The sequence below is a fragment of the Zeus faber genome (assembly GCF_960531495.2).
Source record: "Zeus faber genome assembly, chromosome: 3".
NCBI lineage: Eukaryota > Metazoa > Chordata > Actinopteri > Zeiformes > Zeidae > Zeus > Zeus faber.
The window spans coordinates 27,669,429-27,688,112 of NC_137190.1; the positions used below are offsets into that span (position 1 = coordinate 27,669,429).

General features: G+C 45.7%; 1 protein-coding gene across 1 annotated transcript; it reads left to right on the plus strand.

Moving 5' to 3' along the window:
• Window positions 1–851: 851 nt before the first annotated feature.
• secisbp2l (SECIS binding protein 2-like) lies at window positions 852–17,991 on the plus strand (the record flags this gene model as incomplete). Its single annotated transcript, XM_079997312.1, has 18 exons — window positions 852–970; window positions 4,565–4,770; window positions 6,414–6,741; window positions 6,850–6,994; window positions 8,999–9,216; window positions 9,453–9,477; window positions 9,982–10,094; window positions 10,217–10,351; window positions 10,589–10,699; window positions 10,893–11,060; window positions 11,166–11,307; window positions 11,448–11,623; window positions 12,001–12,133; window positions 12,245–12,407; window positions 14,166–14,386; window positions 14,574–14,728; window positions 15,437–15,656; window positions 17,327–17,991. The coding sequence occupies exons 1-18, from the start codon at window positions 950–952 to the stop codon at window positions 17,989–17,991; spliced, it is 3,345 nt and encodes a 1,114-aa protein (XP_079853438.1). The 5' UTR covers window positions 852–949.
• Window positions 17,992–18,684: the final 693 nt, after the last annotated feature.

The window sequence follows — 18,684 nt, forward strand, 5'->3', positions numbered from 1 at the left end:
AAGTCTAATAAAATGTTTTTTAATATGTTATTGTACTCAACACCTTATTTACCTTGGACGGGGGTGTGTGTGTGTGTGAGACATTGGGGTCTGGTCACTCAGGCCCCATTGGTAGGTGGTCCATTATTAGTCGAGTTTGTTATGATCATCATCAGTTTAGTAGTCGAACAGACATGTGTCCCCGGCTTCATTGAAGGAGCATCCACTACATTAGGCAGATTCCCGCACATGTGTTATTATTTGGTGTAGCAGCACTTGCAATGTCCCCTAGATAAAATAAGCTAAAAGTTTTGTAAAAAAAAAAAAAACAGCAAGAAATTTTTATTTTATATATATATATATATATATATATATATATATATATATATATATATATATATATATATATATATATATATATATATATATATATGAACGGATATTTAAAAATGCAAAAGCGGCGACGGCAAAAAGTTTCCAATTTGCGGCTGAGACTGCCGTAAAGCTGTGACGTCACCAACCCTCTTAAGAAAAGTACTCGTTGAAAGTGAGTGTCGGAAGCTTTGTACTTAAATGTAACGCTCTACTCTGAGGTAGGAGGGGTTTGTTGTTTTTTTTTAAAGGTTTTTTTCTCCTCCCAGTTCCATTAACGACAATCCTGTGGCTTTTTTTTTCCTCAGACACGGGCCCGGGGTCTGAACAGTGGCCTAGGTCTCGTTTCGTTTGGCTTTCGCTTTTTTTTTTTTTTTTTGGGGCCAGCGCGGCTTCCGTCCCTTGTGACTCCCATCCCTCCAGTCACAACAGTTCGGCAGAGAAGCTAACAGCGGCGCAGAGGAGCTGGCAGCGAGTCGCGCCGAAGGCTTCGTGCTCTGCTCTCTCTTTCTTTCTTTCTTGTTTTGATAGAATGAGGAAATTAAAGGAGCGTCCACGTCGTGGTCAATGAGGGTCCGTCGCGCCGTTAGTGACTGTCATGGATGGAAGTGACAACAAGGTGAAGTATTTCTGTCATGACGTGCGGGATTTGCGGCGAAGCTCAGTGTTTCTAGCATCAGTCCGTAACGTCAGGGGGACAGGAGTGTGTGTGCCTGTGTGTGTGTGTGACTGTGACTGTGTATGCGTGTGTGTGTGTGTGTGACTGTGCGCGCAACCTAGGCCCCGCTTGGGTTTCGGTGGTGTGGTTCCGACCGAAAGCGGCTGTTTGGGAATCGTGACCACGTAGAATTTTGGATCGGCTCACACGCTCTAAACACTGGACACGTAGCGTCAAAGTAGCGTGTTAATTCGTGGATTATCCCGAATAACAGCGTAAACACTTAGATGGCATCTCTTGAGGCTTAGCTGTCTCGTGTCAACAGTGCCTGAGCTTGATACTTGTGGGGTAGTCTGTTTAGAATAAATAAGTGCAGTGTTAGAAACTCCAGACAAGCTTCATGCGTTATCAACGTCGCGTCTGACAAGCCACCGGAATGGTTGCAGTGGGATGTCTGGTTCTTCTGCATTGATAGCATTCCTTTAAAAGTAACTGCTATGCAGGATGTTAAGTCCAAGTAGGTGCTCTAACCAGAACAGAACTATTTCAAACTCTCAACAGTTTACACAGTAATATTGATTTTTATCATTATACATATATGTCAGTGACATATATAGATACAGTTTTCTTTATTTGTCGCATACATTATGCAAGTACGGTGCAGAGAAATTAGGTAAGCAGTAAAGCCAGAGTAGAGTAAAAAAAATCTAAATTACAAACATTAATCCAACAAGCAAAAATACCCCGAATATATATATATATATATATATATATATATATATATATATATATATATATATATATGCGAAATATGTAGCAAATCTGTATGTTTAATTTACAGTCTGAGCAGAGTATACATATACATACATACATACATACATACATACATACATACATACATTTATTATTACGTAATTACTGTGTACGGACAGAAACTATCTGGTTTGGTGTTTGAAAAGCAGTGTGAGTGAATAACAGACATTGTGAAAACAATGGCATGGTGAGATTGGGAGCACCCAGTCAACCCCCAACAGCTGCACATCTGCCTCTGACCTAATGCCTTTTCCACAATCAAAGCTATTCACACGCGCTCGCCCACACATACTTAAGACTACACAATCTTTTCAGTTGCCTGAATTGTGATCTTGCATATACATCAGGGAATCTTCTTATTTTGTGGCGAAATCTGTTCCCCTCTGTCCATCCCAGAGTTAGTCCATTTTTTTTCCATTAGGTCCAGAATTGAAGATGCCAAGCTGGGCAAGCCTGGCCTCACCACATTACACATTGGATACTGTAATTAGCTTATCCTGTGGTTCTGTTCCTGCTTTATCCTCTCAGACGTAATCCTGTAACCACCCTCCATCAACAAAACTGTACCATCAAATGAGTCTGCACGAGTGAGCTGCAAACCCATGCATCCTACAGATCGGTCCACGTGATTAGAGGATGTGTTTTAACCGAGCAGTGCTATTAAAGTACTCTCCTTTTCATTTCAGTTTTGTTTATTTAACCCCCTGTGCAGGCCTGTATACATGATTCAGGATGGATAGATTATTTTAGGCAGCGATGGAGAACCTCCCACAGAGGCTGGCAGCCGGGAAACAATGGCCGTCTGTTGGACAACCGCTGGTTGCACTGATGCTCGACTCATGCATCCCGACCAAGAATTGTTGGAAAGTCTTTTGTGCTCTGAACCCTGTCAACTCTCATCCTCCTCCCTCCTAAATAGGGGGTGAGTTCAAGACCGTCTCTCTGACTCTCAGAACTCTCACTGTGGGCTGTGCCTGAAAGCGTGCTGTGCCATGATGTCAAATAGTTGGCGATGGTGGCGGCACTTATAGAGGTTTTGGAAGACTCATACAGTGAGAAGGGAAGATGGCGTACAATGCGTGGAACATGATAAATGCTGTTATGTAAAGGCATTGATATTTATTTGTCTGCCATATGCAATTGCACATAAACGGAAGTGTGTATTTTGCAAGATGGAATCAATCACCTTTTGAAGAATGTTTTTCTGTCTTGATGTTGGTCTGCATAAGCAACCAGAACATGAAAGACTTCTCTGAAAATGTCACTTCAAGATTCAAGATTCAAGATCAAGATCAAAATGCAATGAGCAGTGATGCAAGATTTTGAGACGTGGATTGTCATAGCCTTTTCTTCAGTCCCTCTGCTAATTTATTTTGTCTGACAACAACAACCATTGAATAATCTGACAGATGAGTCCTGTATTTCAATCTGCTCTCTCACTCACACTTAAGTTTGCCATGATTTTCAGCCAGACAGCTTGTCCTATGGACCTTTTTTTTTTTTTATGGCCCTTCAGGCCCATAATCGCTGACACAAAATAAGACCGACTAGCATGACACCATTTTAAAATAAAGCTAAACCATGAAGGGACATTCTCTAAAGAAAACGTTTGAATTCTCCAATATTAGTCCAATTACATGACGTACGGGTTGGATAGCAGCTTTTGATTGGCATATACTGTATGTTGTAGGATTCTATTTGTCGTGCGTTAATAAAAAAAAACTTGAGCTCGTCCTTTATGTCAACAAGGGTTGAGCACGATCAGTTCATACGAACATTGAACCATTATGAAATGGAATCCAAATGTTCCAATAAATTTATAAACCACACCCGAAACAATCTTAAAACAAAGACTTACACTTTGCCTGCTCTCGAGCTTGTTTTCTAGGGTTAGGAGTTTGTAGGGTTTTATCAGGATAATGGTTTTATATTACAGGATTATATACCCAGTAGGCTTAAAATGTTTAGAATTGGCATCCGAATCACTCTTATAATTCCTTGTTGCTTATAGAGACTTCCTTTTACTATCGGGGCTTGGCTGTGACTTGGAAACCCAAACTAATATCGTGTTCTGCTGTATCAGTGCGCCACCCTGCTTCACCTTCTGCTGTCCGGCTGTTTACTTAACAGTTTGACTGTACACAAATTATTAAGGCTGTTCTTAGACGTCTTTGGTCATCTGAATTCTCGAAATCTCCTTGAAACCTGTTGCGTCATCGTTTGATTTAAGAAAAATCCCTTCCACTTTGCTGTCTAATCTTGATCCAGCATAGTATGAGGAAATAGATCCCTGCTTCGATTGTCTTCAACAAAAAAGGAAAAGGGCCCCTGATTGCTGAACAGCCCCATGGCCCTCAAAGCCATGGTGCTGCTGAAATGTAATTTGAATCAATGAGTTATAGAACTATGTAAGGCTTCAACAATATTGGTCTGGTACCAAGGAATTATAAGCTGTCGTTATGGGACATTTATGTATATTATATAATGCACAGTATTGTTTTGAAAAATTGTGTCAAACCACTATATACACATGTATATGTTCAATTTGATGCTTTGTTATTTTTTTTTTTTTTTCTTTGTCTCATAAGACTGATAATATTATCTTATCAGTGCATTATTGTATTTCCATGACTAGGCTGGTCCATCTCTCTGGGTAGGCCTGGGGTTTGTCTTAAATCGTGGCTGAGGAAAAAGTAAAAAAAAAACAAGTTTGTTTGATAATTTGTCTCTCTCTGTGTGCAGGATGTAAAACTGTCAGCCGAAGTGGAACCATTCATCCCGCAGAAGAAAGGTCTGGAAGGGTCCTTAGTCAGCATGAGTCTCTCTGGAGAGGCGGGCGGAGGTGGCGGCGGCGGAGCAGGAGGGGGCAGTGGAGGGGTGGAGACAACCCCCATCCCCAGCTACCTCATCACCTGTTACCCCTTTGTCCAGGAGAACCAGCCCAACAGGTACTGTTATCACTCCGTCAAAGTCTTCGCTGCTCCTATGGTCAGAGAGCAGCAGCGTTCAAATGGAATAGCCCTAAATGCCATAATTAGCAGCAAGATATCATCATAATAGAAGATAACACTTAATTGATCCCTGCGGGAATTTCAGGAATATCTGATCAGAAGGTCCCTGCAGATAGTTTTTCAGTGGAATCATACCATATTGTGATCATTTTGGAGATAATTAAATAAGAATATATTGTATGTATATGGTTAAGGTAAGTTTAATTTAGAATGATTTAAATGTATATTTAATACAATACAGATAATTAATACTATTATATAATTATAGAACCCAGAATCGCGATTGTGGCACTGCCGCTTGCGTTCGAATCTTGAATATTACCTAAATATGAATATCCTCAAGAAAGGAAGTCTCAAATATTAGTGTGGGATTGGTTATATTTTACATTTCCATATAGTACAAAGTGATGAAGATTAGTTGTATTTGTAACTCTTTATTTGGCTTTCCTAATCAGGTATTCCTCATACAGATATTGTAATATATCGAAATTCCCTATGATAATTGTCCATATTGTCCAGCAAAATGTCTACCCTCAATGTAGGCTGAAATCAGAAGTCTTCACTCTGAATTTCTTGAGGAAGATGGCTTCTTTGTGGCTATAATTACACAGTACTATGTTTAAAGACTCCCCAGCGACTTAAAAAAAAAAAAAAAGAAGTTCCACATTGATTAATTCTCTCTACTGTTTTCTCCAACAAGCGAAGAAGTACAGACCCACCCTCCCATTCTTAATGGTCCCAATGTTGGATCATAGTCCATTCCTTGTGTTGAGATATAGCTTTTAACTTTTTCTCATGTAAATTGCTTGGACTTTGAGTGGACAAAGTCCCTTCCAGATTTCACATGGTGGCGTTTGCTGCATTTTCCAGGGACTCTTCTGTTCCTTCATCTGGAGTTGTCTGCTGTGTCCAGAGCACATCCGCCCCTTTGTTTCCTTCCTTTACATTTTGAATGCCAGGAAATAGCTGCTTATATAAGGCTAGCTGTGAAAACGCCGCCTGGATCCTTAAAAAACTAGCCGGTGCTCCATCTCCTCACCGCCGGGGGATAGTTAACTTTAGAAGTAAGCCTGTATATGCCTTGTTTGCGTCTTCTATAATCTAGTCTTCCAACTTCTATTGAGCCGTGTCTTTGTCCAGCTGCAGCGATTTTCTTCCTGATACTGTGGTAGCAAAACAAACAACGTTGTCATGTTCAACACATTAACGCTAATGGAGCTGTAAACACCATTGTTTTGGTTTCGCACATATTTCAGCCGCTGCAACCAGGCAGCAGCAAATTCCTTAAATCGCTGGCTGAAGTTATCATGTGTCTGCACGAAACTAGGTACGATACTGTGAAAGTTGGTTTCGCCAGAATGTAGGTGGGAGGTCTAAACACAGCCAACACTGGATCGGTACCTGTGTGTAAACACTTCACACAGCAAAGCGGAAAGTAGGTAAAGGCTGATTCACAAAAAGTGTCCGGAGAAAACGCGAGCTGTATGCTTGCATCCTTTTAACTGTCCTTGGAGTTGCGGTCGCACCTGTATTGATGAAGAATACTTCATCTCACCCCCTCCCCCCCCTCTCGTTTACAGGCAGCACCCTATGTATAATGGAGGAGAGCTGCGCTGGCAGCAGCCGAACCCAAACCCTGGTGGTCCGTACCTGGCCTACCCCATCTTGTCCTCCCCGCAAGCTCCGGTCTCCAACGACTACGCTTACTACCAGATCATGCCGGCCCCGTGCCCCCCTGTTATGGGCTTCTACCAGCCCTTCCCCGGTCCCTACACTGGGCCCGTGCAGGCCGGGGTGGTAAACCCTGTCTCGGCAGATGTTGGCGAAAGACTGCCCCATTTGGGACAAGCGTTTGGACTGACCAATCAAAGGGGGAGGGGCATGGTCCGACCGCCCCTTCTGCCAAAGGTAAGATGGCGCCGAGATTCTCACACTGAAGTTGAAGGTCGCATGTAGCCACATATCTGCGACGTGCTAATGCTAATATTACTAACGAGTATGGCCCGCCTCCTCCAGCAGCAACAGCAGATGGGTGCGTGTCAGTCCCTGAGGGGCCGCCGCCCCCCCACCAGGAGCGTGGCTGTGCAGAAAGAGGTGTGTGCCCTGGGACCGGATGGTAGAACCAAGACCATCCTGCTGGTGGACGCAGCACAGCAGACTGGTATGTTGCTAAACTCTCCGTTAGTGCCGTTGTGTCTGCTGGACTGATGAGTGTGCGGTTAAACTTTAATGATGTGACAGCGCCTCAGGTGACATGGATTTAACCTGAATTTAAGGGCACACTGTGCAGAATTCACCCCCTTAAAAAATGGATGCGGTAGGCGTTTTCGGTCTTTGTTGATAATACAAAGCTGTTACAGGTAATAAATACACATTAATGAGGCCAAAAAGGAATCACACCGGGCTCTTTCTAAATGGAGTGAACCTGAGCCCCGGAGGGAAGCTGAGAACCTCACCCCCCACCGATCACAAACCTATAAGTTTTTCTAAGTTCATGCATGTTCTTGTCAGCTCATGCACTGCAGTTTGTTGAAAAGGTCATGCAAACTGCTATTTCTACGACAAATACCTCGTGTTAGAATATTTGACATTTCATAGGAAGGAAGAGGAAGTTACATTTGGGTATAGGGTTAGATATGTTTATCTATTGGGTAAGAGATGAGTAATTTAAGTCGTGGGTTTGGGCGTGGTTAATGTCTGAGTAAAGATCTGTCTGAGAGGCATCAATTTCTGACTGCTCCCAGCCATCCTGGACAGGAACTTTCCTTTGGTACCTTGGGGGCTTCCAGCACGCCCAGGGCTTCTCCTGGCATGTAGCTGTGTCCTACTCCATGTTCTCTGCATGGAGTTTTTTTTTTTAATTTTTTTTTTTTGGAGAAGTAAGCTGTTGCAGGGTCATTATAGTGAAGTATTGCTTTAAAATGAAAAAAGTTCTACCCCCCCGACTTTGCTAAGTTGATTTAACTTTGATACACATACCAAAACAGTGGGAAAGATACTGCCCGGCATGCCTTTTTAAATATCCATATACATAACGTATATTATATATTCACTTCATAGAACCATCTCTACTATGAACCACAAGGCTGCCACTCACCTGTCATACCTGGTAAACAGATAACAGGTGGATTAGCACCTTTGTGTAGAGCAGTAGTTCGTTCAGCTCTCCAGCTGCATAGTTGTCATATGGCCTGCGATTAAAAGGTACACTCGCTTGAAGGAAAAAAAACAAACTTGTTTCCCTGGAAACAAAAGTGCTTCCTTCCTACATGTGAGACAGTAAATTTATTGAATGACGTGGGTCCATTAACACATGAGATCTAAAAAAAACAGGAATGTAGTGTTTCCTGTTGTGTGTTGGCACACGCACAGACGTCACCTGTGTTTTCCGAAAGAACAATGTCCCTGTCTGATGCAATGACATGTGCAATTTAATGTGTGACTTGTCTCTCACTTGTCCATCAATGCCATGCTGGAAGCCAAAAACAGAGCAGCTGCCGTTATATTATACCTAGTGCCTCAATGGCTTCATTACAGCAGAATATGGTGGAAATCGCCGGTTCTCAAACTTTTTGACCCAATTACCACCCCTGATCATGCCAAGCCCCCCCCCATAATACTATCTACACCATATTGCAATTCGATTTTATTTATCGAGGAGAGTTTCATTTAGAAATCCCTCAAGAATATACTGTTGAGTGACTTGGCCAAACAGCCGCAGTAGAGTCTGCATTCTACTACATTCTACTTAAAGGATGTGTTTACTGTTTCAACCCAGGCCTTATTAAAATGTTGGTTCCCGTCATTCATAACTGCTTCAACTTCTCACTGTGTTTTGAATGCAGTTCAATGGGGAACACTCTTGAGTTAAATCTCTCACAATATAGTCACATGTGTTATTTTGTTATTGTTTTTTTGAGCATGTTATGAATGACAATATCACATGCTTTAATAGTTTTCAACAATCATCAATCTACTTTATCTTCAAATGCGAATCAAACTTCTTTCCTTAATGGCCGCCATCTTGTGAAACTCTGAGTGGCATGACAGCCCGTCTTCAAGTCATTTCGGATTTATTTAATTTTTTTTAAACCTACTCAAATGTAGTCATGCTGTGTTCAAGCTCGCAGTCTCAGCCTTGAGCTCCATCACCGTTTATCCGCAGACTTCCCTGGCGAGCCGTCCGTGTGGGGTGGCGCGGAGCGGGCCAGCCCCCTGATCTGGAAGAACCGGGCGACGACGAAGAAGCGGCGAGCGTCCCAGCCCGCGGACAGCTACACGGAGCAGGGGGCCAGCGAAGCGGATATCGACAGCGACAGCGGATACTGCAGCCCCAAACACAACCAGGCCGCCGGCGCTGCGCAGCCCGCGCCAGCGCCCGCGGTAACATACACTTTGTCTCTTTGTCACTTGGGAGGGGGGTGTTTTCATATATTTGTGTTCCTAAAATATTCTTAAAGGTTTTCCCCCCACTTCGTGTCATTTGGTGATTTTCAATGCAAATTTGGCCTCGATAGGACGTGCTTGATATAAAGTTGAGCCGTAATATCATCATCGTGTCACTGTGCTGTTTGTGTTTGTTTTCCTCATCCTCAATTCTCTCTTCTCTTTCTATTCAGGGAGTGGAAGCTGGTGTGAACACAGGTAGGAGTTTCTTTTATTTTATTTTTTAAGTTATTCCCAAATTCTCTCAAGACAGTCAAATGTGCCCCCTGTCATCTCTTAAAAATGTGTAGGTATTTATAAAATGCAGTTGAAGCCTTGTGTTGGAGTATGATTAGCATAGGCTTGTCTGGTATATGTTTGTCAGGGTTCTCACCAGGTCCCTGAGGTGCTTGAATTTTGTCCTCATTATGCCAGAAATTTAAGTACTGGAATATCTTGAAAACAGCCCCTTTTGTACTGAAGTGCTTGAAAAGTCCTTGAAAAAAATGTTCAGATAGACGCCAAATGTTCAGATCATCGAAAACTTGTGATATTCCCCCTGGTTTTGTTATTCAAATTGTACCGTAATAAAAACAATTCTGAATTGTTTTTCTGCAAACGAATATGCCAGAGCATTAAACAATTATAATAGTAGATGACAATGACATTAATAATGGATATGTGGAAGTATTACTGGTAATCCCTTTATTTCTGTGTGTCCAGGAGGAAGCTGGGTGAACGTAGCCTCCCAGGCTACCCAGAAGCCATGGGGAGACAGGAGCGTCCCCTTCCACAGAGACGAAAGGAAAAATACCGACCAAAGGAGCTTCTCTCAGGTGTGCAACATACCCCCTTTCCTGCTCTAGTTGTCCTGAAAAGCACCCTTTACAACACAGAGGATAATCTCATATTGACGTTTTGTTTCTGATTCTCCACCATTGTCTCGCTCCCTGGCCAGGACTTTCACGGCGGCGGGGGCTACTCTGGGCGCGTGCAGCCGAACCTGAACGCTAACTGCAGCCCCGCGGACAAGAGACCAGCACAGGCAGGGATGGCCGGGAACGACCTCACACCGGAGCCTCTCTACTTTGAGGTTGGAGGAGTTTACATGTCCTGTCAACTGTCTGGAAGGGCCGTACAGGATACATTCACAGGAAGATTGTCCCACAACCCCCTTTTGTGAAATGTATTAAATGCTCAGTTCTGTGGGTAGTTTTGTTTAGCTACAATATATTTTGCTAGTTAACTGATGAGGATTATGTTTTATGCTTTTTATCAGTTGGGTTAAAAAAAAAATCTGTATATTTAATGCAATGTTGTCCACTACCAGGACGAAGATGAGTTTCCAGAACTGGCCTCAGGTGGTTCAGCCCAGCGCAGCAGCAAACCAGATTCCAGCCTTGCACAGACACAGGCAAAGGTCAAAATCCCCAAAAATCTGGTAAGAAGAATCACTGCTTTCTATATATATTTCTTATATTGTTGCTAGTATAGATAGATAGATACACACACACACCCTCACTAGCGACAGTGAATTTTATTTTTGTTGTGTAGTCTAATTTAGATAATTTATAACATATACAGCGATTTACCATATAACCTATAACATTATATTTTCCATTTTCTCTGCATAGCTGGACAATCTGCCAGAGAACTCTCCCATCAATATCGTTCAGACGCCAATCCCCATCACCACCTCGGTCCCCAAGCGGGCCAAGAGCCAGAGGAAGAAGGCCCTGGCCGCTGCGCTGGCCACCGCACAGGAGTATTCGGAGATTAGCCTGGAGCAGAGGAAACTCCAGGTATCAGCATGCACGCTGGCTCCGAACCAGTGGGAGCTACAACTTTGCCCGCGTTGATTTCAGTGTCGTGACCTCGTTCTGCGCTGTTCCCACGTTGCCCTGCAGGAGGCGATCACCAAAGCAGCGGGGAAGAAGAGTAAAACACCTGTCCAGCTCGACCTGGGCGACATGCTGGCAGCTCTGGAAAAACACCAACAGGCTATGAAGGCCAGGCAGTTGACCAACACCAAGCCGCTGTCTTTTACAGGTAAACAAGCAAACACTACATGACTCAATATTGGTGCAGTCAGCTTTTTGTCTGATACCAGTTTGAAATAGTGTCCCCCTCCGCATAATAATAGAGCAAAGATGCTATGTTAAAATATGATTTGCGCTGTCGTTTTCCAGTGGGCACAACGGCTCCGTTCCACAGTTCAGGATCGGTCGGCGTACCGTCCATGTTGAAGGGGCATCCGCAGCAGTACTCAGCTCCTCACAACGCCATGGACTCCACTGCTCCCCGCATCAAGAGGGGGAAGGAGCGGGAGCTCCCCAAAGTGAAGCGGCCCACCGCTCTCAAGAAGGTAAACATCCAATGTTTCATGCATGCAACATCCAATGTTTAATTTTAAAATTTCCAAAAATGAATTTTGGAAATTTTATAATTAAACATTTTCGTGGTCATGGTTGGGCACAGAGCTCCATTGGGAAAATAGACATGAAGAAAAACACGCCGTTTAGTAGCCTGGAAGCCAAGTTGGACCAAAAATGGGCTAAACAAAGCTAGCTATTGCCCTTATTTATCTTGTATTACGTGTACGTAGTCTCGGTTTACCTGTCCATTAATAAGTCATGTTGACAATGTATTTTATCTCCCTGTTATGAAAGCTAGAGGAAGGTTTTACCCAACCCTTAACTTTACTCGAGTACAAAACACACTGTGTTTTCTTCCTGTGAATAGATTATCCTGAAGGAGCGAGAGGGGAAGAAGGGCAAGACTAGCGTGGAACAGAGCTCGCCGGGCCAGGAGGAGCATGGCAATGAGGAGCTCCACTTTACCGATGACCTCACGCAAGAGCCGGCGTCCCAAGAGGGTGAGCACGGGGTCGGAGGTCACACACATACACACACACATCTCTTTTCCGTCCGCGGCGAGCCCTCCTCGACTCTTATTCTTCACGGCCGTTGTCCTTTGTGTCCCGCAGAGAACGGTCTGAGCATGCCCAGTGACGCCTCGCTGTCCCCGGCCAGTCAGAACTCCCCGTACAGCATCACCCCGGTGTCGCAGGGCTCCCCCGCCAGCTCCGGAATTGGGAGTCCCATGGCCGCCAACGCCATCACCAAGATCCACAGTCGCCGCTTCAGAGAGTAAGGATGAGGGCCCTTATTTTCCCTACAATTGGAAATGAAAAACCCACACCATCGTGGGTCAGAAACACAAAATCCTTTGCAGCGGAAATATTTATCCCACCCCGAACCCAACAGGCGAGCATAGTTTAAAAGTTAATTGGCGTCGTCTTGAGCGTGGGTTGGTACAATAAAGGATTGTGGTCGTAGTGCTGCGCGGATACCTCGCGTTGTCGCCCCTCGTCAGCGAAATGCCTGCTCGCGGTCACAGTGAGGGCTTTGTCCCGCGCGTCCTCCGCTGTGGGCCCCATTGTCTCTCCGGCCGCCTTCCTCTGACACATCCTGCATTTTAAAGCCCCCGAAAGGCCGCTGCAGCCGAGCTCCTCCCACTCGCTCTGAACAGCGGCGCTCCTGGCACAGTGCTGTACACACCGCCACCTTACCTCATCAAACCCCTCCAATACGACATGCAATATAATGACATGTATACACTCAGGTACTTTGGCCTTTTTCCACAGGAGGAACTTGGTTCTACCAGCGCCTCCGCACTAGTGACGTGGTGCTTTTTGGGCAATGGGAACCATTGGCAGTTTTTTGCACTGAACCACGCCGATAAATCCAGAACCTGAAGTCCAGTAACCGATGTTTAAGGTTCAAGAGGTTTATTCGTCACATACATATACATACTTTCATACATATATACAGTGAAATGTAATGCAACGCACCCGGTGATAACACACAATATGTCCTAGGGAAAAAAATTATTTCTAACTAGACAAACTAACTGATTCCTAAAACGTAATACAGTAAGTCGAATACTTATAGAATAAAATAAAAATATATAGAATAAAATAAAAGAAAATGGAATAGATGAAGGGAATATGCTTATGTATATGGAATAGGCAATTATGTTATTATGTGACATAACATATCAAACCTAACACCTGTGCCGCCACCTCCTTCTGATTTGCATAATCTCCACAGTTCCTAGGTACAGTGATAAAGCAAACAAGAAATATTTTAGGGACTTCAAGGTTCAGCGGCTAAATGGTTCCTTATACCACTTTCCCACTACGCCAAAAACCCACGAAGACCTGCCAACATCTGGCATTTGTCATTAGCGGAAAAGTAACACCCGGGTTTCAGTACCGGGTCAAATGACGCTGCAGTAGTTTTTATAGGCTCCAGCTCCGATCAATTCTGATGTAAACATGACGCCCGGGTCTATCGACTTATTTTCGTCCCTTCACCTGCACGATGCGACGCACGTTGAAGTTCTGGACGCTGCCGTATAAATAAACAGGAATATATCCGTGTATCATTTGGTCATTTCATATACGATTTAGATTCCAAAATCAGAAGTTAATTACTTTTTTCCAGCATGGGGGACCAGTAAATGTTTTGAGTGTGTAGACTGCACCGTGGGGAGCACAGCAAAGAACCCCCCCCCCGCGCTCCCCGCCGGCTCCGAGCCACTCCAGCACCGCCCCAAGCAGGTCTCCAAATCGGAGGAGCGTCTCCGCTCCCCGCCGCCCCCGAAGGACGTGGCATGGATTCTTCACGCTGCTTCTACTGTAGTGTTGGGTCGTTCACGAACGATCCGATTCTTTTAAACGGCTCTTTTGTGGGAATGAAGGGAACCGGGTCTCGCTGGGTGATGAGCCGATTATTTTTATTTTTTTATTTTCCAGGTTGGGCAATGTCAAGTTATACTGTTGGCTTCCATTAGACTCCATTGTACCCGCTTATCTTCCTCTTGTCCCACACATACACACACAGGTACTGCAACCAGGTGCTGAACAAGGAGATCGATGAGAGCGTGACCCTGCTGCTCCAGGAGCTGGTGCGCTTCCAGGAGCGGGTCTACCAGAAAGACCCCACCAAGGCCAAGTCCAAGCGGCGTCTGGTCATGGGACTCCGTGAGGTCACCAAGCACATGAAGTTGCAGAAGATCAAGTGTGTCATCATCTCGCCCAACTGCGAGAAGATCCAAGCCAAAGGTGAGACGTTGAAACAAAGAGAGAGGATGAGGATGAGAGAGGAGAATACATTTTAACTCCTTCTAATGTATTTGATAGACTTGCCCTACCAGGACACGTTGGCTCATCTCATTTAAGAACCAGAACAGTAGTCGGCTGGATACTTTCAGGGTGTACCGGTCCCCAAATGTGATGGTCTGTGTTGCAGGTGGCTTGGATGAGGCGCTGTACAACGTCATTGCGATGGCCAGGGAGCAGGAGATCCCGTTTGTGTTTGCCCTGGGCAGAAAGGCTCTGGGACGCTGTGTCAACAAACTAGTTCCTGTCAGCGTGGTCGGCATCTTCAACTTCTCTGGTGCCGAGGTAATACCGCCGCTAGTAGTAGTTTGTACTTCAATTAATCCTGCTACTGATTGCAAAGGTCCGATCAAAATCTCAGCTGCCACCATTTTTGGCTTTTCAGAGCATAACCTCCCTCAAAGATTTACTGCGGAGAAACTTATCACTCTGCTGCAGCTTCTCGCTGTTCCTCTTAAATGCAAAAACCCCCGACGAAAACTGGGTAACTGGGTACTTATTTTTTCCAAAGCTGCACAAAGAGACATTTTGCTTTTGTATGTAAATGTACCTTTTTTTTTTAAATAAATTCTGTTCTCTTGGCAACATCACCTTAATGCATTTGTGGCAGGAATTGATCCGATGCTAGCCATGGGTTTGTGTGCGCCGCCACGTAGGAGAAGTAGCACAGGGTGAACAACATGCAGCAAAAATATCTTCACAGTGATGATAATTGTATATTTTGCTCAAGACGCATGACTCATGAAGTCAAATCTAGGTGCATTCAGTTGTTCCTTTGTCCATTTGCGGTGTCTCGTGGAGCTTGAGACTCGCAAAATGAGCGTCTAGCTGCCAAAAAAAGTGTTGCGTGTGTGATAAAAATGAGTATAGTGGGAGTATGAACAAGGTACACATGAAGAGCTAACTCTTCATTAAAAGATAAGTAGATTTAAGCAAATTTTTAAAACCGCGCTTCTTCTCTGAACCCCTGTCGTGTGCCCCCGTCTCCCGCAGAATCTTTTCAACCGGCTGGTGTCCCTGACGGAGGAGGCCAGGAAGGCCTACAAGGACATGGTGTCGGCCTTAGAGCAGGAGCAGGCCGAAGAGGCCCTGAAGAATGTGAAGAAGGTCACGCACCACATGGGCCACTCCCGCAACCCCTCAGCCGCCTCCGCCATCTCCTTCTGCTCCGTCATCTCTGAGCCCATTTCAGAGGTCAACGAGAAGGAGTACGGTAAGAAAAAAATCAAAAAAAAATCAACTAAACAGGAATTCCACAAAAGAAAACATTGCGTGCGCTCATTACCCGGCGCTGTCCCACGACGCATTTCCTTTAGTTGTTTCTGTTGGACCAGCCAAATGCAAACATTATATTTATCATTAATATAATCATTAATAGATTTATCATAGAATAAATTGGTCACCTGGCATTTTTCACAGAGGAAAATAATATGCCGACCTGGGTCTCTTGTATTATGAGACACTGGGCTGAGACGCCCCTTTAGATTTTTGTCAGGCTGACGAATCTCTGTGCCGATCAGAACATATGTTTATAAAAAATGCCAGGGGAGATACAAATGGCGTCATGACAAGGTCCTCAGCACTGGCTGACTTCTTGGAGCAGGAGAGATAGAAAAAAGCGCCAGAGCCACGTGAGAGCAGCCCCATCCATCCAGTTCAGCAGGGAGGGGGAGAAGCCACCCTCCTTCATGAAGCCCAAGAAGAGCCTCCTGCAGGCAGCACAGTCATGGGAGATGAGGGTGAACCTTGGGAAGAAAACTACAATTTCCCCAGGTCGTCCAAACACCCTTGAGGCCTGACATGGTCATATGGTCTGGAGGCGAAGAGGATTCATCCTGATTGAACTGACGGTTCCACGGGAAGACAGATGTGAAGCGGCAAGCCACCAGAACATGGACCATGACCTGGTCCAACCATGTAGAGACGATGGGTGGCGATCCTGGCTATTTCTAGTTGAGGTTGGCTCCAGGGGTTTCCAGGTGCAGTCTGTGTGGAAGCTCTCAGCTCTGGTAACTGCAGGGTGGGAGAGAAAGACCGCTGCTTGCAGGTTGGGGGGAGGCATTGGAAAATAACCTCCTGCTGGCTTTAGAACAGGCAGGAGAAGTTGAGCTGGAAGCTAGGAGAAGATGGGCAGTGACTGGCCATCGCTGCCGATCAGCCAACTGGAGGACGTTGTGGTTCAGTGTCGAAACATCTGAAGAAAGTCGGATGCCGCCTGACAGCAACTTCTCAAGGCCGAAAAGCTACAGTCATGAGATAGTGACTGGAGGTGTCGGCATTTGGATGTTTCCAATAGTATGTGGAGCATTTTCAGTGTTGGCTTTAACCTTTGAGATTGACTAAGAGACAGGAATTTGCTGGCAAACGCCTCTTTAACGCAAAGAAACATTACCGGCAGCTCTGCCGTTTCTTCCTGGTTCAAATTATTTGATAAACAAAATGTTCCTGAATGCCTTCCAGCAAACTGCTTCCTCATTATAAATGAAACACCTTTCAGACGTCATTAGAAAATGGGCGGTATCCAAATGTGGAATGCTGTCAGAAATATGTTTTATTCCACTTTGCAGGTTGTCACGTTAACTCAAAACTGGCCCGGATCATTGTTATTTGCTCTATTTTTCACACTGCAATCATCAAAATGACATATTTTAAGGTATTTTTTGATGACGTGAACTCATTGTTTCTCAATTAGTTCAACTTAATTCATTCGAAACCAGTTCCAAGCCTGGTTGTTTTTGACCCGACATGCATTCTAGGGTTAAAAGAGCAGAAACCTCTCACATAGAATCAGAGTTCACAGATTTCAGACCGGCTTCCCCTTCTTGGCTTTCACTTTTAAACTTAAAAAAATATATTTCTTTTCTTTTCGATTTGTTTTGGCAGAGACCAACTGGAGGACCATGGTGGAGGCCTCGGACGCCCCGGAGGCCGAGCCCAGCCGGCCCGCTCCCCCCACCCCGGCCCCCCAGAAGGACACCGAGAGCCCCCCTGCCGCCACCCAGGTCGCCCAGGCCTCCGCCCCTGCCCCCGCCAGCCCAGCCCCGGGCGTCCTGGCCCCGCAGCCCAGGGCGTGCATGGCGCCACAGGGCGGCCCAGGCGGCGAGAGGGAGGAGGGCGGCCGCCTGGACGAGCGGCTGGAGCTGGCCTCCCAGCAGAGCACCGAGACGGGCTCGCTGGACGGCAGCTGCAGAGACCGGCTCACCTCCTCCATCACCTCCACCACCTCCACGCTGGTGCCCGGCATGCTGGAGGAGGCCGAGGAGGAGGATGAAGAGGAGGAGGACTACACCCCCGAGCCCATCTCGGTGGAGGTGCCCGCCCTCAGCAGCCGCATCGAGTCCTGGGTCTCCAAGACCCTGGAGAATCTGCAGCTGGGCAAGAGCCAGGACAGCACGGAGGAAGAGGAGGAGGACGAGGAGGAGGACGAGGAGGAGGAGGAGGAGGGGGTGGGGCGGAGCGAGGAGGAGGAGGACCTCGATTCGGCAGACCTCGCGGATACGCAGATGGAGGACAACGAAGAGGCTGAGGTTAAGAAGATGGCCGCCTAACCCCCGCTTCCCGTTCCTTATTCGCTTTTCTTTGTTTTTTCTAACACGCGTTTCCGCCTTCCCACATCTCCTCCTTTCGCTCCCCGTGGTCCTCCCTTCATCAGAACCGTCTTTTCTCCCGTCTTGTCCCGGACCCTCCACACTAGACATAATCTCAGGTATCCAACCAACCAGAAACACCCACTCACACTTGGGGCGAAATGACCAACCTTCAAGCAGACCAACCCACAACTAAAACAGAAGAACAGCGGCCGTCTCTCTCAACCCCTCCCTCCCCTCCCCCGGGCGACATATTGTTGCTGTCATTATTCATTATTCACTCTGGTTTTATTTTTTAATCACGTGTCCTGTCTTTTTAAGAGCAGTAGGTCTGCGCCATCGGCCCGGTTTACACTTGAATCCGAGGAAAAGTGTCACTTCCCCTTCTTCTGACGCTGATCTCTCGTGGAGCCGGTGCCGTTGATGAAATGAACTGAACAAAAAGAAACTTTAAAAAAAAGGAGGAGAACCTGGTCCCTTTTTTGCTCTCTTAACTCCCGCGATGCAACGCTCCCGGAGAGAAGACAACAGAGAAAACTTGCGTCACCCTTCTCCGCACAGAGCTCACAGTCCACAGCTGTGTGTGTGTGTGTGTGTGTGTGTGTGTGTGTGTGTGTGTGTGTGTGTGTGTGTGTGTGTGTGTGTGTGTGTGTG